Source organism: Dermochelys coriacea, chromosome 8, assembly GCF_009764565.3.
Source record: "Dermochelys coriacea isolate rDerCor1 chromosome 8, rDerCor1.pri.v4, whole genome shotgun sequence".
NCBI classification, from domain to species: Eukaryota; Metazoa; Chordata; order Testudines; family Dermochelyidae; genus Dermochelys; species Dermochelys coriacea.
The window spans coordinates 67046055-67072841 of NC_050075.1; the positions used below are offsets into that span (position 1 = coordinate 67046055).

General features: G+C 39.7%; 1 protein-coding gene across 5 annotated transcripts in view; it reads left to right on the forward strand.

Annotated features, from left to right (window-relative positions):
* The window catches only part of VAV3 (vav guanine nucleotide exchange factor 3), a 255820-nt gene that overhangs the window by 153060 nt on the left and 75973 nt on the right, over positions 1–26787 (forward strand). For all 5 annotated transcript variants that reach the window (XM_038412017.2, XM_043520500.1, XM_038412019.2 and 2 more), the window contains 3 exons: positions 11385–11486; positions 13870–13970; positions 24673–24695. In XM_038412017.2, the coding sequence (XP_038267945.2) occupies positions 11385–11486; positions 13870–13970; positions 24673–24695 (226 nt within the window). The remainder of the gene's footprint in view (positions 1–11384; positions 11487–13869; positions 13971–24672; positions 24696–26787) is intronic.

Below are 26787 nucleotides of genomic sequence, written 5' to 3' on the forward strand. Positions count from 1 at the left end.
ATGTTATAATGTTGTAGAAACCACGCTGGGCTGGAAGATTGCTGCTTTTAATCCTGTATTGTAGCTTCTTTTATTCTTCTGAGGTGTCTTGTTGCTGATACTGTTTGCTTGCTTGCTTGTAGAAATGTCTGCTTGAACAGGCAGAGCTGTGTTGAGTGAACTGTCTGCTGATGGCTCCATTCAGACAGATTTATGCCCTTCTCTCTTGGTAGTCTTACTAAAGGTAGAAGGTGCACTTCTTTCAGCGGTTTGATTAGATTCAGGTATCAGCCACTGTCACCTGTGATTGCCTCTACACTTTATGGACTGGTCTTGGTAGAATCTTCAGTGCATGAATATGCAGCAGGGTTTTAATGACTGTTGTCTTTGTGAGGGAAATTCTCAGAACATCTTTAATGTTAGTTTTAACTTTTTCCTTTATTGAGACAATTTTCTGAGAGATCTTTTTACTTATTTAGGTGCCAAAGTATGATTGAGGTACCTAACATAAGGCAGCCATTTCTGAAAATCTTAACTCTTGGGAAACACCTAGTGCAGATCTAGATAAATTGCCTTGTTTCTTGCAGTGATGCCTAGTATTAAGATAATAAGTAAGACCAAACGGAATGGAAAGTTTTGTTGTCTTTGGATATCAGGTTGTATGATCTTTATATGCGACTAAAACTAATAGATATAATAATATCCAACTTCAAATATCAAACACACATTTGAGCTTGAGCTTGAGCAGCTTATGCTCAGTGTGCCAACTCAGTATTCATCATTCACACCAATAACGTTCACAGTGCTTTAAATTTTCATAAGCAAAACACTAACTGCAGAACAATAACAGAGCTCTTAATTGAGAAGGTCTGACACAAGGTTGTGGGGTAGAGCAGAGTTCAAGGCAATGAGTTCTTCTTAACTCCCTGTAGCATTTCTTCTTCAATACTTGAAACAGTTTTAATTCACCACAGACTACTTGCTTGATACTTCATATAAATGCTTATTTGATCTGCCACTAGGGCTCACTGATCGGCATGAATTAAATATGATTCTCCTCAGTCAAAATTTAATCAAGTGAAGTGGTACAACAGTTTAAAACAACATGTAATATTTTTTGACAATGATTTTATTGATATGCAAATATCTATTAACTTCTTGAAATCCATGTTTAGACTACTGTATTTTTAGACATGTTTATCAGTTTGGTGAAATTTCTCTTTCAACGATGGCTGGGTATTTTGAAGTGGGTATTGATGATGATAATTTATTCCATACTGTGTAGGCATGTGAAAAATTGGAGTGTGTCCCTCTGACAGAATAGTACTGAGCTGCTTAAATAACCTATGGCATTACCTCCAGTCTCTCTCACCCTTAATCTAGGGCAAAGTGATTGCTGGGAGAAACTCAGGTTGCAGAAGCTTGAGGGGATTGATGCTATGTAACACTTTCTGACATGGTTTGGAAAGTGGCTGAGTTTTATGTGGGTGGTTAAGGACAGTATGGCCTATTCATTTGATTTCTCTCCTGATAGGTAAGGTTCAAGGAGCATAGGTAGTACTCGGTATCTGGAATTACAGTTATTCTAGAGTGGCAGTATTTCACAATATGATGTTGGCAAAAAGATTTAACACATGAAGCTCTGGTGGTATGAGGGTTTTGTCGTGTGCGATATCTGGGAAGCTGATAATACAGAACTCTGAGAAATGGATTTGTTCAGAGACTAAGGCGTTGGAGGAGATAATGGAGATTCTGATCCTAGAATAATTATTTGTATGGTTGATGGAGACGATATTATCTGAATGACAAGGGAGAATAACAAGACAAGTATGTGAAGGTCCCCAGTAGGAGATGACATCCCTGGGACTCTTAGAAGACTAAAAACGAGTAATATTTTTCCTTTAGAGTGCACAAATGGCCAGTTACATTTTTAAATATATTCCGAAGGTGGAATATCTTCACATCAATCTACAAGGGTGGGGGTGTGTGTGTGTGTGTGAGAGAGAGAGAGAGAAAGAGAGAGAGAGAATCACTCTGTTGTATACTATATACTTGGTACATTCTTCAGGAACAAAATATTTCGAGAGACTGCAGTTTAATATGTTTATCAATTGATATTGCTTCTTTCTTTTGTTGTGGCTATTAGAGGGCATGCTTGTCTAAATGAGTACATTAGAACATGGCTCATCACTTCTCTTTGTCAGAACATGCACTATTACTACATTGAGCTCACAGAGTAAGGGAGAAATGTGAGAGCCCCTTTTAAAAACACTGACCTCATGTCACTGGTAAAATGTTGTGACATTTTGTCATATGTGAATATATGAATGTGAATACTATATAGGACGTAGAGCAGGGGGACTTACTGTTGGATACCTCACAGTGGAGGTGCTCTAACACCCTATTAAACAGTTTCATACTAAGTCTTCCTGAAGCCAGGGGAGATGTCCTACCTTAGCATAATATGGAGGTTATCCTGGAGGAAACTTTCCACCAGTGTTAGTCTGGACTCTTCCCTAATAGCGGAAATTGTAAAGGAATTGACTAGTTACTTTGCTGTTGGTGGAGGGGGCCAGATTCTAAAATCTAAAATCCCAGATTCTATCTCCCCCTCCCACTCCACCCTCCTCATATTGCTATGCACACAAATTATTGTTTTCATCATTAGTCTGAATTTCGGAGGAGTATTCTTTCATGTGCTATGATTCCTGCTCTTCTGTTTTGTATCAATACATCATCCTTCTAAGAAACTGAGTTTGACATTCACACTTGCCCATATTCTGGGATATCATTGCTACTACCACAGACCATAGCCATCAGCTGATTCTAGACTGGGAAGTAGAAGGGAAAAAGAAAAATCCGTTCAAGCACCAAAAAGCTACAGCATCAACAATGTCTGTTCTCAAACCATTAAAGTAGTTCCTGAGAGCTGCCTGTTGATAGAGATTCTTGCTTGGTGAAAAATACTTGTAAAGCATATATTATGTTATGACCACTGCTTCTCTGTATAATAGGTAAAAAAAAAAAATTCCCAATCTATGTCACTGAAATTCCAAATCCACTACACTCAACACTTTTGGTATTTTTATCAACCATTTTATTGAAGATGTATCAGAAGAATTAGAGATGGTTCTACTCTTTCCTAGAGCATTGGGGTATTTGGGCCAATCTCAGCTAAATATACTCCATAACAAATACAACTCAAACTAAGATTCTCCACCTTGGCACATTCATTTGTAGTCTGAGAAGAATGTTGTGCTTACTGCTCACGTCTCAAACCGCAGAGAAGATCTGTTTAGAAAGAAGGATATCTGGGCTGAAGAAAGGGCTCAAATCCTTAGCTAAAAAGGATATCTGAGGTAAAATAGGCTCAATCCTAGAAACACAATAATGAACAACTTTACTCATATGAGTAGTCTCGTTATATAAGTACGTTTGCAGGATTGGGCCAAAGTGTGTAGTAGGGATATAGCCTCGACAGTTTCACAGCACCAGAATGCACAATACTAATTATTTGCTTTAAAGGTGAAAGCTCCTCTAAAGGTTCCCCCCCTTCCTGCTGCGTAGGGTTGTTGGAGATTCCTTGGAAATGGAAGGATATGGAAATTTGGATTTATGATGCCAAAAGGTTAAGATCCTTACATAGGTGGCGAGTTATATGGGCCTGTGGTGCCCATGCTCCATCAATATTTAGGAATGTGGCCCCAGCTCCACCAATGTTTGAGCTTACCGTGCTTTGGTGGGCCCCACGCTTCAGGGGAAACGTGGGGTCCATAGCAGCCTGGGCGGATAGCAAGGGGCCTGGCAGCAGTGAGCAACCCGGCCCCAGCCTGCCCCGCTCTGCCCTGCTGGCTCCCAGCATCGCTCGGGGGAGGGGGGCAGAAGCCAGAAAGAGGTGGGGCGGGGGCTTTGGGGGAAGGGGTGGAAGGGGGGCGGAGAAGGGGCAGGCTGGGGCTGGATTGCTTGCTGCTGCCAGTGCCAGGCCCCCTGCTAATCCCCCAGGCCGCCCTGGACCACATGTCCCCTGAATCACGGGGCCCCCCAAAGTGTGGGGCCTGGGGCAGTTGACCGGGTCTGTCCTATGGACGGAACGGCTCTGCTTGGACTGTTCTGGGCACCACCAAAAATTATACAAACCTGGCGCCCATGGGTCCGTATTGTTATAGCAGGGAATAGAAATAAGTACAGTTTTAAGAATAGTCAGCAAAAATGAGAGAGAAAAAAAAATGTGCCAGAATTAGAATACTTAGGGTCTATACTATGTATCATGATCACTAGCTAACCTCTAAGCAAGTGGTGGGCCACCTTGATCTATTTTGGAGCTACTGCTTGGAAGTATCTTCCTTCATAGGGATGTTTCTGCAGAGGAGTGAAGGTCAAGCCTGGAGAAAGTATTAATAGATGACCAGGTTCCAGCTTTACAATATTTCTCTTTTCATTTATGCCTTTTTTCCTCACAGGAGGCCTCTGTGCAATGTGCTGAGTGGCCTATGATCCCTTCTAGAATCACTTAATCTGTGGCTGGATATACTTCAGTGACATGTGATGCAGCATGGCCAGAGGGCAGCAGGAGGGTGATAGAGGGGAGGTATGTAAGCCCCAGGATGATGAGAGCCTTATTGCCTGTAGAGGGAAGAGAGGTTGCTATAGACTAATTAGAGCACCTGAAGTCAATTAGAGCACTTGAAGCCAGTCACCTGATAAAACCCCCCCTGCTTCAATCAGACAGTTGGAGGAGTTGAAGCAGAGTGGTTTGGTTTTGGAGCAGAGAGCAGTTTGAAGGAGCGCAGTTTGGAGGGAAGCAGAGGAGAGTTTGGAGAAGTGCTGTGGCGGACCAGAAGACAAGGACCCTAGGTAAAGGGAAACCTGGCTTGTGCAGAGCAGAGGGACTCCACAGACACAAGGGGTTGGGAGAAACCTGGCCCAAGCAGAGAGAGGGCAGGAAGCCCCACAAACTGAAGGGACGGAGAGGGAAGTAGCCCAGGGGAAGGAATTGCTAGTTCAAGTGGTTTGCCGCTATCCCTAGGGCCCCTGGGCTGGGACCCGAAGTAGAGGGCAGGCCTGGGTCCCTCCCTCTTCACTACCCTTCTCTGGGATACTAGTGGGATAGTTAATACCCCAGATCAGGGGCAAGAAACGGCGACCTGAAACCCCCCACCCCAAGAAGAGAAAGCGCGGGACCCATCATAGTAGTGCTGGCAATTTGCCACACACAGCACTTTGCCTTTCAAGAACCAAGATTTCAGAGACTCCTCTTGCCAAAGTTGTTGCAACCCAGAGGTATATTTTTATGTAAAGGAAATACTGTGAGAGCTTGTATTGCTGTGGGCAGATCTGATGTAGAGAAGATAGGCCTAATTCTTGGTTTAGACAGAAGTGTTGATCTAAAGAACCTCTAATCTAGACCATTATGTGAGTTAAAAACAAACCTTGAAGAACTCACTTTCATGAAGCTGTTTAAAGCTGAGACGTGATATACAATGGAAGGAGCATCTTCACGAGTAGGCTAGCTAAGCTAGTGAGGAGGGCTTTAAACTAGGTTCGCTGGGGGAAGGAGACCAAAGCCCTGAGGTAAGTGTGGATGTGGGATACCAGGAGGAAGCACGAGCCGGAGAGCTTGAGAGGGGAGGGCTCCTGCCTCATACTGAGAAAGAGGGACATCAGCGAGTTATCTCAAGTGCCGATACACAAATGCAAGAAGCCTGGGAAACAAGCAGGGAGAACTGGAAGTCCTGGCACAGTCAAGGAATTATGATGTGATTGGAATAACAGAGACTTGGTGGGATAACTCACATGACTGGAGTACTGTCATGGATGGATATAAACTGTTCAGGAAGGACAGGCAGGGCAGAAAAGGTGGGGGAGTTGCATTGTATGTAAGAGAGCAGTATGACTGCTCAAAGCTCCGGTATGAAACTGCAGAAAAACCTGAGAGTCTCTGGATTAAGTTTAGAAGTGTGAGCAACAAGGGTGATGTCGTGGTGGGAGTCTGCTATAGACCACCGGACCAGGGAGATGGGGTGGACGAGGTTTCCTTTGGGCAATTAATGGAAGTTACTAGATCGCAGGCCCTGGTTCTCATGGGAGATTTCAATCACCCTGATACCTGCTGGGAGAGCAATACATCAGTGCACAGACAATCCAGGAAGTTTTTGGAAAGTGTAGGGGACAATTTCCTGGTGCAAGTGCTGGAGGAACCAACTAGGGGCAGAGTTCTTCTTGACCTGCTGGTCACAAACCAGGAAGAATTAGTAGGGGAAGCAAAAGTGGATGGGAACCTGGGAGGCAGTGACCATGAGATGGTCGAGTTCAGATCCTGATACAAGGAAGAAAGGAGAGCAGCAGAATACAGACCCTGGACTTCAGAAAAGCAGACTTTGACTCCCTCAGGGAACTGATGGGCAGGATCTCCTGGGAGAATAACATGAGGGGGAAAGGAGTCCAGGAGAGCTGGCTGTATTTTAAAGAATCCTTATTGAGGGTATAGGGACAAACCATCCTGATGTGTAGAAAGAATAGTAAATATGGCAAGCGACCAACTTGGCTTAACAGTGAAATCCTTGCTGATCTTAAACACAAAAAAGAAGCTTACAAGAAGTGGAAGATTGAACAAATGACAGGGAAGAGTATAAAAATATTGCTCAGGCATGCAGGAGTGAAATCAGGAAGGCCAAATCACACTTGGAGTTGCAGCTAGCAAGAAATGTTAAGAGTAACAAGAAGGGTTTCTTCAGGTATGTTAGCAAGAAGAAGAAAGTCAAGGAAAGTGTGGGCCCCTTACTGAATGCGGGAGGCAACCTAGTGACAGAGGATGTGGAAAAAGCTAATGAACTTGATGCTTTTTTTGCCTCTGTCTTCCCGAACAAGGTCAGCTCCCAGACTACTGAACTGGGCAGCAAGCATGGAGAGGAGGTGACCAACCCTCTGTGGAGAAAGAAGTGGTTCGGGACTATTTAGAAAAGCTGGATGAGCACAAGTCCATGGGGCCGGATGCGCTGTATCCGAGAGTGCTAAAGGAGTTGGCGGATGTGATTGCAGAGCCATTGGTCATTATCTTTGAAAACTCATGGCGATTGGGGGAGGTTCCGGACGACTGGAAAAAGGCTAATGTAGTGCTGATCTTTAAAAAAGGGAAGAAGGAGGATCCGGGGAATACAGGCCAGTCAGCCTCACCTCAGTCCCTGGAAAAATGATGGAGCAGGTCCTCAAGGAATCAATTCTGAAGCACTTAGAGGAGAGGAAAGTGATCAGGAACAGTCAGCATGGATTCACCAAGGGCAAGTCATGCCTGACTAATCTAATTGCCTTCTATGACGAGATAACTGGCTCTGTGGATGAGGGGAAAGCAGTGTACGTGTTGTTCCTTGACTTTAGGAAAGCTTTTGACACAGTCTTCCACAGTATTCTTTCCAGCAAATTAAAGAAGTATGGACTGGATGAATGGACTATAAGGTGGATAGAAAGCTGGATAGATCATCCGGCTCAATGGGTAGTGATCAATGGCTCCATGTCTAGTTGGCAGCCAGTATCAAGTGGAGTGCTCCAAGGGTCGGTCCTGGGGCCGGATCTGTTCAATATCTTCATTAATGACCTGGAGGATGGCGTGGACTGCACCCTCAGCAAGTTTGCAGATGACACTAAACTGGGAGGAGTGGTAGATATGCTGGAGGGTAGGGATAGGATACAGAGGGCCCTAGACAAATTAGAGGATTGGGCCAAAAGAAATCTGATGAGGTTCAACAAGGAGAAGTGCAGAATCCTGCACTTAGGACGGAAGAATCCCATGCACCGCTACAGACTAGGGACCGAATGGCTAGGCAGCAATTCTGCAGAAAAGGACCTAGGGGTTACAGTGGACGAGAAGCTGGATATGAGTCAACAGTGGGCCCTTGTTGCCAAGAAGGCCAATGGCATTTTGGGCTGTATAAGTAGGGGCATTGCCAGCAGATCGAGGGACGTGATCGTTTCCCTCTATTCGACATTGGTGAGGCCTCATCTGTAGTACTGTGTCCAGTTTTGGGCCCCACACCACAAGAAGGATGTGGAAAAATTGGAAAACATCCAGCAGAGGGCAACAAAAATGAATAGGGGGCTGGAGCACATGACTTATGAGGGAACTGGGATTGCTTAGTCTGCGGAAAAGAATGATGGGGGATTTGATAGCTGCTTTCAACTACCTGAAAGGGGGTTCCAAAGAGGATGGATCTAGACTGTTCTCAGTGGTAGCAGATGACAGAACGAGGAGTAATGATTTCAAGTTACGGTAGGGGAGGTTTAGGTTGGATATTAGGAAAAACTTTTTCACACGGGTGGTGAAGCACTGGAATGTGTTACCTAGGGAGGTGGTGGAATCTTCTTCCTTTGAAGTTTTTAAGGTCAGGCTTGACAAAGCCCTGGCTGGAATGATTTAGTTGAGGATTGGTCCTGCTTTGAGCAGGGGGTTGGATTAGATGACCTCCTGAAGTTCCTTCCAACCCTGCTATTCTATGATTCTATGATATCTTTGGCCCAAGTCTAGTCCATCCTGTAAGAAATTCAAACAAAATACTTGGTTTTCTGGGGCTGATCTTTCTTCCTTGATACAAGTATTTGGGTTTTAGACTTGTGCTTCTGGTGTATGAAGTTAAAAAAAAAAAAGAGATATAATATTTGCCAATATGGCACTAATATGTTCGTTTAATTTATAAAATTCTTGACTTTTACACACTAGATTTTTGCATTCTCTACTAACATAATAGTAGAGGCAAATTTTTTATCTTGCTGAGGACTGTAAAATAGGTAAACGAGGAGTATTTGTGGCACCTTAGAGACTAACAAATTTACTTGAGCATAAGCTTTCGTGGGCTAAAGCCCACTTCATCAAATGCATGCAGTGGAAAATACAGTAGGAAGATGTATACAGAGAACATGAAAAAATGGGGGTTGCCATACCAACTCTAAAGAGACTAATCGATTAAGGTGGGCTATTATCAGCAGTAGAAAAAAAACTTATAGTGATAATCAGGATAGCCCATTTGAAACAGTTGACAAGAAGGTGTGAGAAACTGTAGGGGAAAATTAGCATGGGGAAATAGTTTTTAGTTTGTGTAATGACCCATCCACTCCATCTTTATTCAAGCCTAATTTAACGGTGTCCAGTTTGGAAATTAATTCCAGTTCTGCAGTTTCTCGTACGTCAAGAATTATAACATCCAAAAACCAGTTGGAGAACACTTAACCTCTCTGAACACTCAATTACAGACCTAAAAGTTGCAAATATTCAACAAAAAAACTGCAAAAACAGACTCCAATGAGAAACTGCAGAACTGGAGTAGCGTAACTTAGGTTGACTTACCCCGATAATGTAGACAAGGCCTGAGTGTTTAAGACTGATACTCTTGAAATACCTTCACAAACTGTATCCTTCTCTGAATCAAAATGTTAAAGAAAGAAGTAGCTTTTGTTAGGCGCATAGTGTTTACTGTAAGTTATTCTTGAGAGTTTTTAATTCTTACATTATTATTTGCATGGCCTAAAAGACCACTGTCAGAACTGTGCCTCATTGTGTTAGACCTTATACAAACACACGTTAAGACACAATCTTGCCCATGAAGAGTTTACAATCTAAAAACACATTGCTCCGGGTAATTTTGTTAGGATAATGATAATCTCCAAAATGAAATAATATAATATCTATATCTTCCTCCTCTAGGAGAATAGTATACATGACAATTGCATTACTGTATCTTGTACACATAGACAACAAGAGATATTAGTCAGATGGTGGAAAACAATGCTAAAAGTAAGGTCATTAGCAAGCACAAAAGCAGAGAAGTCTCATTTGCCTTTAAAATTCAGTTTCATTTTCAGCACACTCGTATTCAGGAGATGCATTAAAAGACTGACCTTTCCGACACAACTGCATCAAGAGCTGCTTTGAGTATTTTTCATAGGTGTTCAGTCAGTAGTAAAGATACTGATGTTTTGATCTTTGCCTGTGTTACACATCATTGCAGTTCATCGCTATTAAATATCTTATTCTGGGAATTGCTTATAATATAGAAAAAGTGAAATTTCATCTTATCAGTATCTCCAGCTTTACCAGCCAGTTGTATGTCTCTGATAACACCTTGGGTACTGCTTCCTTAGGTGTTTCAAATTCTTAAATTTTCTCCCCTTCCTTTACTCGATTTCTCCCCCCCTTCTAATTCTTGTTAGTTTAGCAAACAAAGCACCAGAGGCATACATAATCCTAAAGACCTCAGTGTGATAAGTAATTTGTTTTGTTAATAAAACCTTTTAGTAAGGGTTAATTTCATTTTCCCTTATCCACTGCTACAGATTTACAGAAAGTTATCTAGAAATTAGATAAAAGAAATTAGATTTAAAGTATGTTCTTAGCATATCAATGATCTTGTTCTTTTAGCATTATATTAATCTAAATGTAATTTTTTTAAATGCTTGTGAGCTTTATATAGAACATAAAAATGAACAAGAATACTAATGCGGCAGCAACAAAAACAAAAAAACTACAAAACCCTGTAGTGGAGAAAAATACACAGCCCAAACAAACTCCTTGAAATGGAAAGAGTTACAGAAGAAGAAAAACTGAATGAGATGCTAAATAGTGTTTTAAAAAACCCTCAACAACGTAACAATTCAACAAAATGATTAATGGAATTTCTCTAAGCTAGTACTGCTTAAAGAGAAACAATGGGGAAGATAAACTAGTATATGATCATAACAAATAGTCCACATGTGTTATAGATGTATTAGTTCTGTAGGCATGTTTCCCACAAGTAAGCTGATATTTTAGTAGCATAACAAGAGGTCTTCCATTTTATTGGCTAAATTAATGTACAGAGACATTTGTAGGCATTAGGAAACTCATTCAAGGAACCAGCTAAAATATTCTATAATTACTTTTGAAATGGCTTTAGTTACCTAATTTGTTGCTGGATAGCTGTGACTCAACTCTGTCCAGCATATGCTGCTCGCATTTTCAAATGTGATGGTTCTCAGTCTGTGCTATATGGTCTTTGCTGATGATCCACAGAACGAAACATTTTGAGACTCAAGCAGTGAAGAATTGGAAGGAGAGGCAGGTCCATGAGATGATTCTTGTCATATGAAGTGGTCCTCAGAATAGAAAGAAATAACTTCCCTGATGTGTGCGGCTATTTTCCCAGTTACTGTGGTCTCTAAGAAATGGCTTATACTGTACATCTTTTGGGAACAGGCTTGGATAATAAAATATTTTGTTTCATGATGTGTGGCACAGACTGTGACTCTTAGAGAAATATCAATGCAAAAATAAGGCTCACAGTTTGTGGATTCAGATTCCCTGTTTAGATTTGGTGCACCGTATTCCCAAATTTCTTTAATTGAAAGCATATTATCAAATAATGTAATTTACTTTTCTCTAGATCCAACATAAGACCGGACAATGCAAATACAAATTTTCATGAGTTCAAAATGCACACCTTCACTCGTGTCACAGCCTGCAAAGTCTGTCAAATGCTTCTGAGGTAAGTCTTATAGTGTAAAGTATTGACTTTAATTTAATTCAAATACCTTGCTTGGAAAAAAGAGTAAGGAAATGACATGCAAGGTGAGAGAATTGTTCAAGATAGACTATCTGTAAAACAAACCTAACTTATGTGTTTTTGTTTTGCTACTGAAAATTTTTACCAGACCTCAAAATGAGAGCAGAAAGCCTATTTAAAATCTCATGCCCACAACATCCTGACTCATCACTACCAAGCGTCCTAGCACCACTCTCTCCCCTTCTTTTTCCTGCTTCCAGCTCTTCAGTTTTATATAGGTTGTAAATAGGGCTGTCAAATGATTAAAAAATTAATCACGATATATTGCAAGATTAAAAAAATAGTCACAATTAATCACAGCTTTAATCGCACTGTTCAACAATAATAGAATGCCATTTCTTTCAGTATTTTTGGATGTTTTCTACACTTTCAAATATATTTTAATTACAACACAGAATATAAAGTTTATAGTGCTCACTTTATATTCTTATTTTTTATTACAAATATATACACTGTAAAAAGATAATGGAAATAAAACAATATAAAATGAGATTTTACATGCTGATGACTCGTTCTGCTCGATAACGATCCAAAGCGGTGGGACAGACACGCATTCATTTTATCATCTGAGTTAGAAGCCGCCAACAGAAGGTTGATTTTCTCTTTTGGTGGTTTGGGTTCTGTAGTTTATGCATCATAGTGTTGCTCTTTTACGACTTGTGACAGCATGTTCCACACCTCGTCCATCTCAGATTTTGGAAGGCACTTCAGATTCTTAAGCCTTAGGTCGAGTGCTTTAGCTATTCGCTATCTTTAGAAATTTCATATTGGTACCTTCTTTCTGTTTTGTCAAATCTGCAGTGAAAGTGTTCTTAAATTGAACAACATATCGTGGGTCATCATCCAAGATTGCTATAACACAAAATATGTGGCAGAATGCAGGTAAAACACAGAGCAGGAGACAAACAATTCTCCCCCCAAGGACTTCAGTCACAAATTGATTTACTACATTTATTTTTTTAACGAGCATCATCTGCATGGAAGTATGTCCTCCTGGAATGGTGGTCGAAGCATGTACCACTGAACTCCTTACTTCCCTAGTGGGTCAGACTTGGAATAAAAGCCATGGGTAGGCTTGAATCTAAACCCCACTTGAAATTCAAAGGGGTTCAAAGTTGAGTTTATAATTTATGAGAGTTAAGGTATGTGAAAGTCTGGTCGAAAAGGGGACCTGGCTGTATCCATCAAGTGTACTGACTGGACACCAAAAGTCTAGTTACTGTGGTGTGGGGAGAAGTACTGGGTTATTAACCTTCACCAGCCTCGGCTCAACCTCCTTGCAGGTTGCAGCAGCTCCCATCCCAGCCCTGGAGCAGAGTGAGTCCGGGAGGGGGGGTGCGGCGGGGAGAAGGGAGGTGGAGACAATCTAGTGAGGAACCGGGGAAGGGGGAGAGAGGAATTAATGATGGGTTGGGGAAAGAGGTGGGGCAGGGACCATGCCTCGGGGGTCTGGTTACCAGCAATTAGAAAGGTAGCAACTCTATCTATACTGCAATTAAAAACCCGTGGTTGGCCCTGTGCCAGGTGACATGGGCTTGTGGGGCTTGGGCTAAGGGTCTGTTTAATTGTGGTGTAAACGTTCAGGCTCAGGCTGGAGCCTAGGCTCTATGACGCTGCAAGGTGGGAGGCTTCCGGAGCAATTAAACATCTCTTTTCCCAAGCCCTCTGAGCCCAAGTCAGCTGGCACAGGCCAGCTGCGGGTGCCTAAAAGGAGTGTAGGCATACCATTCTTCCAGGGGAGAGTGCATGGCTCTGAGAGGTGTGCTCAGTAGCTCTTAAAATTAATCAACGTCTTTTCTTATACTTTTTTTTTAATGGAAGCAGTTTGTAGTCAATAATATAGGTAATAAAATCTTTTCCCCTGAAAAAAAAAATCCTCCAAAATGAATGATGTCCTATTATGCATGTTCATTATACATTCCTATTGAAATCAAATGGCGTGTGGCTCAATGATCGTATAGGGACACTGTGGTATTTATACTTGGTACAGTTTTGGCATGTACCATGCCAAACTCCATTTTGTGCCCAATTGAAATGAAGTATGTTATTCTACCAGTAATCCAGGAGAACTATCTGGCTCTAAATGGCTTGAAGTTATGAAAAGGAGACTGGAGTTGCATGTTACCCATGATCTGTTGCCACTCTTCCTCAAGCTTTTAGGTACAATCATTGTACAGCACAGCCTTCTCCAGCAAATGACTTCTAATGACTTCTCCAGTATTTTTTAAATTTTTATTTATGCTAATTATTTCATATATGCGGATTTTTATCACTTAATATATCACTATCTAATTTTACTTTACAGAGGAACATTTTATCAAGGCTATTTATGTTCTAAGTGTGGCGCTGGAGCGCACAAAGAATGTTTAGGGAGATTAGACAATTGTGGCAGAGCTAATTCAGGTGGTAAGTCATTTTTATTGTTGGAATACTGTTTTTAATTAGAACATAAAACTTACTAGATATAATTAAGGTTTAATTTACCTCTAATTTGTGTTTATTGTAACATGCATGCTTTTGAAACTACCATTTATAAGCACAATTAGAATTGCATTTAAAATTCATAGTGACTTTTATTCTTGCTAAACTAAAATGTAAGAGAGGAAGGGAGTGAGAACTGCTGTAGGACATAGCAGATTCCTTAGCCTGTGTTCCTGTACAGCAATAGATTGTTCTGGTTTTAATCATGAACTGCTCATAAGTAACATCTGTTATAAAGAAAACCATCATTTGACACACCCTGCCCCCAAGTGTCTCCATCTCAATCTGCCTCTTTTGCTCTCCGCTCCTTGAGCTATTTGTTTGTGCTTCCTCATCTTCCTCTCCCTGTTAATTCTCTTTGATCTCTTTGGTTTCCATGGTTCCCACACACTCCACTCAAAACGTTCTCACAAATGTAACTGATGACTTACTACTGTCCACATCTAAAGACCTCATTTCTGTGCTCATCCCACCTGGTGACTCCTTCCCCACTGGTTTTCTCCCCACTCTAGGCTTTTCTGAATCTCTTTTTACCTCTCTAATCATTCCTTCAGTGTATTTGTCTAAGGCTCTCCCTTCTTCCTTTCTCTGTTCAGATCCTGGAGAGCTTCGTCCTCCTCTTTCCACTTTCATCTTATCCCTGGTACCTCATCCACTCTTGTGACTTAAGCTACTGCCTCTCTCCTACAACTCCCAAACTCTCCCTTCCTCTGACCTCTTGTCTCTCTCTTTAGTATTGCATCTCTGTTTATTAGTCTGATATCTCCTCCTGGATGGCCTACTGCTAACTAAAACAATCAAATGTAACTAATAACTGAAACAACCAACATATATAATCAGTTTGCCATAAGAGATCTATACTCCCTTGGAACAGCTTCCTCTATTTCCACTTTCTTCCCCACTCCCACCTTTACCTGTCATCATTTTGCTTATATTTTTATCTTAATTAGATTACAAGCACCGTAAGGGAAGGGACATCATGTTTCAATTTGTTTGGAAAGTATTATATATATATATATATATATATATATATATATATATATATATATATATATATATATATAGTGCAATCTAAAGCAGCAATAATAGTCATAAATGTTTAGTTAACTCAGGTTCTCAGATTTCTCCTCAATTCTCCTGAATATACACTGAAATAATGCTGTTCAGTTGCTGGAGGCAAAATCGTCACACACATGCTTCTTCATGAATTAATGAACTGAATAAATTTTCATTTAACAACATCCAAAGATATGGTATGTTCTTTTGGATTTTATTTAAAATGTTTTACCCTGAATTTTTAAAAATAGAAGTACCATATGACTCTGGCATGAATCAATAGTTGCTCAACACACTTCGGTGCAATTGGATGATGTAATTATTGCATATTACTTTATTTATTTTGGTTTATTCTGATTGTTTAATTTTTTTCTGTGCATGTACACTTTTCTTTTTTGCCATTTGTCCTTTCCTTGCCTATATGAAGGCTTCCATGTTTCTGTACTTGCTGTACAATCTACAAACTTGTGAAAACAAAAGGCCCTCCCATCCCCCACTTATCAGAAAATTTGTTTTAAAACTGAGGAGTAGGCTCTGACTTCTTTTTCATCTTCTATTTCTGCTATATCCTTTTGGGATGGGGTGACAAGAATTCAAAACAATAGTCCAGGTGAGGGTGTTTCATTAATTTATGTACTGGCATTCTAATATTTCAGTATTATCTCTCTCCTTTTTAATATAGTTTAACTTTTTGTTTTCCTTTTAGACCACTGAGCAGTTGTTTTCACTGAACTGTCTGAATTGATGCCTAGAACTTTACCTGAGTGGTTTAGGGCCTTTTGTAGTACATTCTAAGCCTGTTACTGAAAATTCAAAACACAGACTTCTAGAGACAGATAAAACCTTAAGAATGACAAATTTAATAAGTGTCAGATTTAGGTGATACACTGATAAGGGAGATGAGACTAAATCTAAAAATAAATTACTATTTTGTCAAGCAATGACTTATAGACGGACATATGCCAGTTCTTTAGATGTCTTGTTTCAAAGGAGGCCAATTCAATAGATTATAGAAGTTGCAATGATAAAAGTTCTCTGGTAATCAGTTGAATTGCTGAATGATATAAAATGTCCAAATTCAGCCCTGGCTTTTCTTATTTTTGTTCTTGCCCCTACTTCACTGAGCATCTCTTGTGGAAGTCCTGTGGCTGTGTTCACTTGCTCCGCTATCAGCTTATCCTTTCTTCCTTCAGTGCTGCTTTGTTCATGCCGAAGCAATCCTTCATTTCTTCTGTCATTCACTTCCAATCCAAATCAGCTCTTCTCTACTCTTAACTCGCTGATTAAATCCTCATCCCTGCCTCCCTTTTCAGCTCATATTCTGACAGACTGCTTCAGTGGGGTTGAACAGTTGTAACAAAGCACAGATTTTAACAAATATGTATATATTTTCATTACAGGAGCATTTTATAAGGGCATACTGGTTCGCAATTGAATGGCTTTTGTGAAGATGCACCCAACTTTGTCCAAATCAAAAACTTAGGTTACACAAAATATATTATCCACACTGATTGTACTCACTAGCCTGAACTCTCCTCCACTACATCACAGGCGGGTATTTCTTCCCCCCCACCTTCCTCCCCTCCTTTACTGTCCTCCTTTTCACCAGCGTCTAAAGTTAAGCTCTCCAAACATCTTTCCACTTCTAGTCCCTAAGTCTGTCCCTGTCACGCATGCACTGCTGCTCAGAACAGGGCATAGGAGGGCCATTTCAACTTGATTTCCAGCGTGGTAATGTGGGCTCTTCCTATCACCAGAGGAAGGTGATGCTATATGGATGGAGTGAAGAGTGGGATCTAGGGCAGCAGCACTCCTTGGGGCCAGAGAGCAGGAGAGCAGGGAGGAATTCTCCATGTGCTTTTTGAAGAGATGGGGAAAAGCTGTGTCACCGCATGTTCCCCCTTTCATTGTGCACACGTAATAGGAGTCAGCTCTGGGGCCTTACAGTTTCTTGATCCCAGTGTTCTTCTCAGGACTACCCTAGAATGCCAATAACTGAGCTTGATTCCATTTTAATAATCTAAATCAGGGGAAATAACAATCTACTTTATTACATTATCATACTTCAACCAGACCACCCCTTTTGCTATATCCTTCCCATTAAAATAGGATTGAGCGTCTCAGACAATTGTTTCCTGGTTGCATAGACAATATAATCTTTCAATGAGATAAATCTGTGAGCATAGGCAAAAGTATTAGAAATATTTAATAAATAAAGTAAAATCCATGACAGCCTCTTGTTTATAGCTGTCTCCAGGTTCTCCAGAGAATGGATGTTAGAATCATCTTATATTCAGACATAGATAAATAGGAAAAAATCTTAACTGGCATTTTTAAAGTGTGCTGTAGCTAGGCAGATCTGAGCACCCCAAATTTGCTACTCGAACAACTGAACCATTTCATACTGTCATCTTTTAGCAAACAAATGGTGTCAGGAGAATTCCTCTTCCATATGAGCTCTGATTAAAACACAATTTTAATGTATATTACTTGATAAAAGTCTAGTGTCATTTGCTCCCCACCAGACCAAACAAAAACCACAAAACAAGATAGCCTCTGCTTGATTCCTTTTTCATTTAAATTCCACTATTTCAGATAGTTCTGCCTGAGAAAAAGAGCCAAATGGACTGAGATGAAAAGGATATATAGCTTTCATATGCATGGATAATATGTGATTACTTGTTAAAAATGTTACAGAAGTGTATGAACTGTAAACGAAAGAAGCTACTTTTTATTATAACATATTTGTTGAAAAGTACATGTGCTACTTGTATAGATTTTTGTATGTTGCAACACATAATTTTTATCTCGTATGAGATTATTCATAATCAAGATGTGTTTTTGACGTGATATAAAACCAACAGCTTTCCCTATTTACCTTTCCCTGGCTTGTTCACTAGCTACAGATTTGCTGGCTGTCCTCCAAAGCCACCATAGCATTGACCAACAAATGTTCAAATCCCAGAATGCTCATTGGAGAGTTGCTGTTTCTTATTTAACTTAAATAATATTGTTCAGCCTTTGTTGAACTAATCATCCTTAGTGAGCTTGAATAACAATCACTGTGGGATCAGGGTACTTTGGGGCAAAGTCCTGTCCTGGGTAACTGCTTGTGATACTCTCGTAACATCTCGCTATATACTATGTAAGGTCATAGAGTCCATATGCCCTCACTGTGAGCCATAAGGAACATATAGCCTCATTCCTCCTTTTAAAGTGGTCTACTTTACATTTTCTACATTTAAAAAATAAAAGTTAAAATATTTTAAAAAGAAGACGGGTATTCCCCTATTGTATCCCCATATTTCACTGTTCATTTAGTTAGCACGTAAACCCCAGTTGCTCTGCTATATAACTGAAGATTAAGCTATTCCCACTTAGACTCTTAGATGTTAAGAGGGACCATTGTGATCATCTAGTCTAACCTCCTGCACATTGCAGGCCACAGAATCTCACCCACCCACTCCTGTAATAGACCCGTAATCTCTGGCTGAGTTACTGAAATCATCAAATCATGATTTAAGGACTCCAAGTTACAGAGAATCCACCGTTTACTCTAATTTAAACCAGCAAATGACCCATTTCCCATGTTGCTGAGGAAAGTGAAAACCTCCCAAGGTCTCTGCCAAACTGACCTGAGGGGAAATTACTTCCCAACCCCAAATATGGCAGTCAGTCAGCCGTTGAGCATGTTGGTGAAAACCATCAGCCAAACACCCAGGAAAGAGTTCACTGTAGTAACTCAGAACCCTCCTCATCTAGTGTCCCATCTCTGGCCATTGGAGATATTTGCTACTAGCCATCACAAATGGGCTACGTACCATTGTAGGCAATCTCGTCATACTATCCCCTCCGTAAAATTATCAAGCTCAGTCTTTGAAACAAATTAAGTTTTTTGCCCCTACTACTTCCCTTGGCAAGCTATTCCAGAACTTCACTCCACTGATAGTTGGAAACCTTCATCTAATTTCAAGCCTAAACTTGTTGATGGCCACTTTATATCCATGTATTCTTGTGCCAACATTGGCCCTTAACTTAAATAACTCCTCTCCCTCCTTGGTGTTTATCTTTCTAATGTATTACAGAGAGCAGTCATATCTCCAGTTTTCATTTGTTTAGGGTAAACAAATCCAAGCTTCTTAAGTCTCCTCTTCTAGGGTAGTTTTCTCTGTACCTGTTCCAGTTGGAATTAATCTTTCTTAAACTTGGGAGACCAGAATTTCACAGAGTATTCCAGATGAGATCTCACCAGTGCTTTGTTTAATGGTAATAACACTTTTCCTATCTCTATTAGAAACACCTCGCTTGATGCATCCTAGGATTGCATTAGCCTTTTTCATGGCCACATCACATTGGCACTCTTAGTCATCCTGTGATCAACCAATACACCCAAGCCTTTCTCCTTCTCTGTCACTTCCAACTCATTATGTCCCCAGCTTATAGCAAAACTTCTTATTTGCACTATTAAATTTCATCCCATTTCTATTGTCCAGTTTTTCAGCATCTTGTATGAAATTCCAGTCCACCTCCGTATTGGCAATACCTCTCAACTTTGTATCATCAGCAAGTTTTATTAGTACACTCTCGCTTTTTGTGCTAGGGTCATAAATGAAAAGTTAATTAATTAAGACTGGTCCCAAGACCAATACCTGAAGTATTCTACTAGTAACCTCCCTCCAGCCTGCCAGTTCACATTTCAGTATGACCCGTTGTAGTCTCCTCTTTAACCAGTTCCTTATCAACCTTTCAGTTCTCACATTAACCCTCATCTTCTCCAATTTAACTAATTTGTTTATCTGTTCAGTCACGCACTTGTCTGGACTAGATGCTGTTCCTGTTGCTGTTGTAGTAATTGGGAGAATGTGGCCAAATGGTCTCATGAGTTCAGTCTATAAACAAAACCTAAAAATTGTGCTGAACTGATCCATTAAAAGCAGTTTGCTGTCAAAACTGAGATCCCTCAGGATCTCAAAAACAGCAACAATAAAAAAAAAAAAACATACCCCATGGCAGTAAATCTCAGAGCCCAGGTCGACTGGCTTGGGCTCATGTAATGGGGCTAAAAATAACAGTGTAGATGTTCCTGCTTGGGCTCAAGCCTGGGCTCTGAAACCCACTCAGGGGGAGGTTCCGAGAGGGCTCTCAGCCTGATCGGGAATGTTTACACTGCTATTTTTAGCTTTGTAGCACATGTTCCATGGGGGTTTTTTTTTCAGTGTGGACATACCCTCAATGGCTACACTGTCCTGTTTGTAACCAGTCCATATTTAAATTAAAATTTTCTTTTGTAATAATTCTGCTGGTGGACATTGTGACCCTTTTTTATATAGCAGCAGTGTAGGAACTAGTTTGTCTTGCTTTGATGCCAGTTTGGATGCTTTACAAAAATAGTGATATGTAGAGATTATGAAAATGCAGTGCTAAAAAGATGAGTCTTCAAAGATGTTTTAGAAATTGAATAATAAGTCAGAGAATCAAATTTGTTAGGAAGAATAAAATCCAAATCTCTACAAAATCAAATGGTGCAGTCCTTACTCGAGAAATTCTCCAAAGGCCTTCTGAACAAGAGTGGAGGTTATGGGTCCCATAATATAGACCGATACTTTTTCCTGATATGAAGAATCATGCTTGTTAGGAGTTCTGCTACTGTGTAGGTTGCAAAATATTTTAAAGCCTGCTGCTTCACTGAAGGCAGGTATAGTTTTCTCAGCACTAGACTAATATGTCTACTGATCATTGTTCCTTTGTGGAGTCTAGAGGCACAATTCTGTGCAAACTGTGAGTGCATAAGGGAGGTAGAGGAAGATCCACAAATTAGGAACTGCAATTATAAAGGAGAAATGTGATGAAAAGAATGTGGAAGCGTGTCTAGATCTTGGTCAAAAAATATCGTTTATAGCCTGGACATTTTCCCTGAAATTGTAATATGGGTTCATAGTCTGATGCAAAGTTTCCTGGATATATGGAGACTGAAATTGGATAGACTAAGCACTACCTTAAAGTACTAATGATTTCACTTTGTTGGAGACTATAGATTTTGCTTTAGCAGTTTTCTTCTCACCATAATGCAGTGGTTCTCAAACTTCTGTACTGGTGACCCCTTTTATATATAAGCACGCCTTGTAAATTAAAAACCTTTTTATATATTTAACACCATTATAAATGCTGGAGGCAAAGCGGCATTTGGGATGGATGCTGACAGCTCGCGACCCCCCATGTAAAAACCTTATGACCCCCTAAGGGGTCCCGACCCCCAGTTTGAGAGCCCCTGTCATAATGAATGAAATTTGTGTATATACGTGCAGATAAGCAAAACTTTTTTAGCAGTATTGATATCAGATGGTTAGTTTCACTGTGGTCTTTAGACGTGTTGAAGGGGCTTCCTGAGCTAATGTCCCTTTGGCAAAGTTTTAAGATCTAATTCAGACATGGAGTAAATAGATGAAATACTGTCAACTTCTTTGGAGTTGCATTTGCTTATGCCAAGTTTGAATTTAGTCCTCAGTCTTTAACAACGGAATCTCTGCTGGCTTGGGGTAATGGAGTAGTATAGTATTTACTTTGAACACTAAATATCATTAATGTGACCTATTACCATAAATACTTCTCTCAGTAAAACTCATATGTAGCTATCAGGGATATTTATAACCTTTCTTAATGACAGGTTTCAGAGTAGCAGCTGTGTTAGTCTGTATTCACAAAAAGAAAAGGAGTACTTGTGGGACCTTAAAGACTAACAAATTTGAGCATAAGCTTTCGTGAGCTACAGCTCACTTCATCGGATGCATTCAGTGGAAAATACAGTGGGGAGATTTATATACACACAGAGAGAACATGAAACAATGGGTTTTATCATACACACTGTAAGGAGAGTGATCACTTAAGATGAGCTATTACCAGCAGGAAGGGGGGAGAGGGGGAAGAAAACCTTTTGTGATGATAATCAAGGTGGGCCATTTCCAGCAGTTGACAAAAACGTGTGAGGAACAGTGGGGGGTTGGGAGGGAGGAAATACAATGGGGAAAAAGTTTTACTTTGTGTAATGACCCATCCACTCCCAGTCTCTATTCAAGCCTAAGTTAATTGTATCCAGTTTACAAATTAATTCCAATTCGGCAGTCTCTTGTTGGAGTCTGTTTCAGACCTGGGAGTGGCTATTCTTCAACAAAAAAACTTCAAAAAAACAAAAAAACTTCCAATGAGAGACTGCTGAATTCTTTTTATAACCTATCTATGTTACTGATTTTTTGCATCTCTCTGAGTCCCAATATTACAAGTTTATCATTCAGCTTCCCTTTCTACATCAAATCACAACATTGGGATACTGAACTCACTTTATCCTAGTGAACTTTGAAACTCACTCCAAGATTCGTGTTTATGATATTCATAAAAAAGCAGCAATAAGCCACATCGGCTATTAAGACAAGGTGCTTTCTTCACTCAAAAGCCCAAGTCTCCTCCGATAAACTCTCCCACACCAGGACAGAAAAACTTTTATTATGATTCCATTTTCATGGTACTCATATGGTACTTATTTCAGTTTTGAAATAATTTATAATGCCACGGTAGTGATACTATATAGGAGTAAAGGCCAAAAAGGTAATTTCATTGTTACCTTCATGCCCTTACCTTAGGTTGTCATTTTCAAAGGAGGCCAAGAGAGTTAAGTGCCTAAATCCTATTGAATTTCAAGTCGGATTTGAACACTTAACTTCCTTGGGCTCCTTTGAAAATCTCAGCCTTAATAATCTCCTCAAAACTTCCTTTGCTTCCCCCTCTTCCCCTGCTCTTTTAGTACACAAAGGTGAATGAATATTTTTGGTAAGGCTGAAAAAAAAATCTTTACAACCCTTTTTAAAAAATGTTCCCTGAGTGTGACAAAAAAATTTTCCCCTGACATTCCATACAGGAGGGGAAAATTATACTGCTCATACTTGCTAGCATTCTGTCCTTCCAGACTCCTGCTGAGATTTCTTGGTTCATGTTCTTATTGTCAACAAGTCTGTTTATCTTTAAATAAAATGTTAGTAACCAAGAGGTTTGTTCTGTATAGTAAGAACCATTTTGGATGCATTTTTTAGCTTTAGCAAATCAAAATGTTTAGTTTTAGAGCTTCATATTTGGCTCATTCAGTATATTGTCCTTGGTAAGAAATATGTGTTTTGCCCTAACTGAGAGACAATTAGAATGTCTTTTTGTTCCCCTTCTGTTTCCCAAAGTCCAGTGTCTTTGCCTCAAAAGCCAGAAGACTTCGTGGGGGTGTTGACTCTGTTCCCTCTCTGTTGCTGGTTAGCTTTATTGTTTTGTTTACCCTATATGTAAATGTACTTTCATAATCCTCTGCCTGTAATCAAGCCAGTCGGACAGATAAATCCACATTTGTCTGTCTAGGGCAGGCTTGGTTTATGCACTGTTTCGAAAATACATTTTAAGAACACATTGCCAGGACACATACATAATTCTTTATACACAACCCATACACACATCATGCAGTAATATCTGCGACCAACATATCATCAGTTTTTATGACATCTTACTCGGTACACTTTTATAGTACAATAATATGTATACATTTGATTCAATTGCTTATTCTTTGGGGCTCTGGATCCTGGGTATCTGGACCCTGATTTTCACACCCATGTTTGAAAAAGTTTGGAAATTGTCTGTGGTTGTAAACTACACACTGGACATGTGCAGTACATAATTTTCCTTTCCAGATATCAGGAGTGGGCCTGGAGAATGCCACGTAGAAATAAACACAGCTGTGTGATAAGGCAGTAAAATAAAATCCAGGGTGCAGTGTTGTGTTTATTAGAAAGTATGCTGATCAGATCACACACTCCAAAATCCCCCCCGTTCCCCAGACCCTTGCTGGGTTCATAGAAATACGTGGTGCTCTGTATGAACGCAGTTTTAATACACTGATACAGCCATTCTGATAACCCACAAGAGTACCTTTCTTTATCCTTTTCTCATGCTGCTTTTCTTTTTTCACTAAAAGAAAACAAGGAAACTCATTGCAAAAAAAACCTACAGTATGTTAGTGCAGTGCTACTTGAGAATTTAAGTACATGAATCTCAGGAAACTTCAGAGCTAAGGTTCCCACTACAACCAGTAGGCCAAACATTGAACTGATTATACAGTAATATAGAATATTATATAGATGCAAAGGGATTAGAGGAAGGTTAAATTACAGTTGCAATAGGAATCTTAACTATAGACTTTCCCAAAGTGTATGTGGCTACATAGTGTTTTGAAACTCAGTATAACCATTTCTAAAGATTTAAATGATTTGATTGTTTGGCGTACAACTGTTGGAAAGTTCAGCATAACTCAGAAACAGGCCATTTATAGCGTTGGTTCAGTGTTACCCGACAAGAGCCAATCAGCTCTAAGAACACAGTTTGCAAAACAATAATTAGCTCAGCTCCAGGGCTGTCGGACCATATTACAGGTATCAGTTAGCAAAACAAAGCAGTAGTGTGTTCTCAGACAGTGCATTACAGAGATTACTATATAAAAGAACAAATTGACCGGCACTGATAATGCCCATTTTTACTTTTGTTTCAGAACATGGGACCCTGAAACATGAGGTAAGGATTCATTTTCAATTTTTATGCAATATTTATTTTGTTGATGGCTTACAAATTGTTCATTTACTTCATACGGCTCTGCCAGTGCTACAGATAATGTATTTTTTCTGCAGCTAACTTAAATTTATTTAGAGTTATGCAAACTCTAGCAGTAAAAGTGATTCCATGTACATGCACTAACAATTAGCTATATCTATATTAAATTGCAGGGGATTAACTTAATTTTCATTGAGATTTTTCAGTGTTTAGGATACTGGGAAGAATGTAGGTTTTCTTAAATTATAGGGGGAAAGTAAAACAATGTTAATTTAACTCAGAATATCAATGATCACAGGTCTCCAATGCTTCTAGGCCAAATTTGGCAACAGAGATAAAACTATCCTCAGGTAAATTTCAGCAAATTGTGCAATAATATATTACTACGGACTAATAAATCTGCAATTCTTCAGCCTACAGTAAGCTGCAAAATTTGCAGTGGAATGCTGACTTTTTACATAACCGTATTCTTTCTTAGTGTCACTCAGCAACCATGGAATTTGTTTAATCTTGACAGGACAGCAAAATGAACTACTAATGTCCAGAGAAGTTAGTCGGTACGCGTGATATGTCATGACAAAACTCTAAGAATATTGCAAGTCACAGTGAGGTATCTCACTGCATATTGCTGAGGTCTTTCCATTATGGTACAGAAAGAAGTAAAAGTCCTACTTCTCACTAACTTTGACAAAATACAGACTGTTTTAAACCCAGGATGCTACATTGCGTTTCCAGCATCCATTTTAGATCAGTGGATGTAAATTCATTCAGTAAGCTGGCATTACTGTTATGAGCACCATATAAATTTGTAGGATGATAATTTTACCTGTTCAGGTTTGTGATTGTCTCTACTTGCATGCTGTCCTGCCATGACTCAGGTTGGCAATGCAAATCAAAAGAAAAGTATTACTGTTATAAAAATATAATGGCAGATTAATGCTGACTGCTAATAAATGTTACATAATTAAGACTGTATTCTCAGCCTGCTCCTAGGATAGTGCACATTTTTAGCTAGTTTCTGCTGTCTGATTGCTATTTGGAAGTTCATATGTTAAGAGACTTGTTTAAATTTCCTTAAAACCTATTGGAGAACCCCACTGACTATTGGTTTTGTTTTACACCACTTACCTGAACAGAAGAGTTATATGCGGGGTCTGTCATCTTTACTAATGTTAATGTTGTTTGATCTAGTGGCTAAATGAATTGTAAAAGGAAATCTAGGACTGAAAATGTAAGCCCTCTATACTGGGCAGGTAACAGGTGTTTTTTACCCCCTTGACTTGTGGAGAATTTAATGGAGGATATACATTTCTGTCACTTATAGCTTAGAAAACCTAGTGCTTTGGATAATTAAAGTATAATGTTATGGGCCCTGGATGGTTGAGGTGACTCTTAAATAGATATGGAATCTCACCTGTGTGACCCCCAATAAATGTTAAGAGCTGGCACAGGTCATTATGGACTGTGAACTATTACCTTTTGATAACTGTTCAGTGGCCTATGTGTAATGAAATGTTGAGTTCAGTTCAGCTCAGCCTCTAGTGGGCAGGTGTCCATATCATAAAACAATTCTTATAGTTGACATTAGTTTGCCCTATTTTGATAGGTTTATGGGAGTGGGCAGGATTTAATGGGTATAGAATTACTTGGTTTTCCTTGAGGGGATCACACATTATAAGGATAAAAAAACATTGACAAAACTCTGAGGGGAGGAGGGAGGAGTGGTTGGCATTTGTTTAGACATGTTTTATGATTATGTAGAAGACTTCAGTTGCCAGTACTATAAACTCATTTTAAAATGTCTGTTGCATGTGCTCATTTTAATAGAATCCTCACCACCAGCAGTTTGCTACCTTACCTTCTGCCATGTGCTGTTTATTTTACATTTTTAATCTCTTTCTAAACTGTTTAAACGTGAACATTCTTAAATACCAAAACTACAGCATGGTTTGTTTGCTTAAAAGTCTGTTGATCATTACACATGGCATACAGTATTGAAGAAGCTATAAACAGATCGCTTATGGTATGTTACGGACAAGGTTGCCAGAAGTGAGTA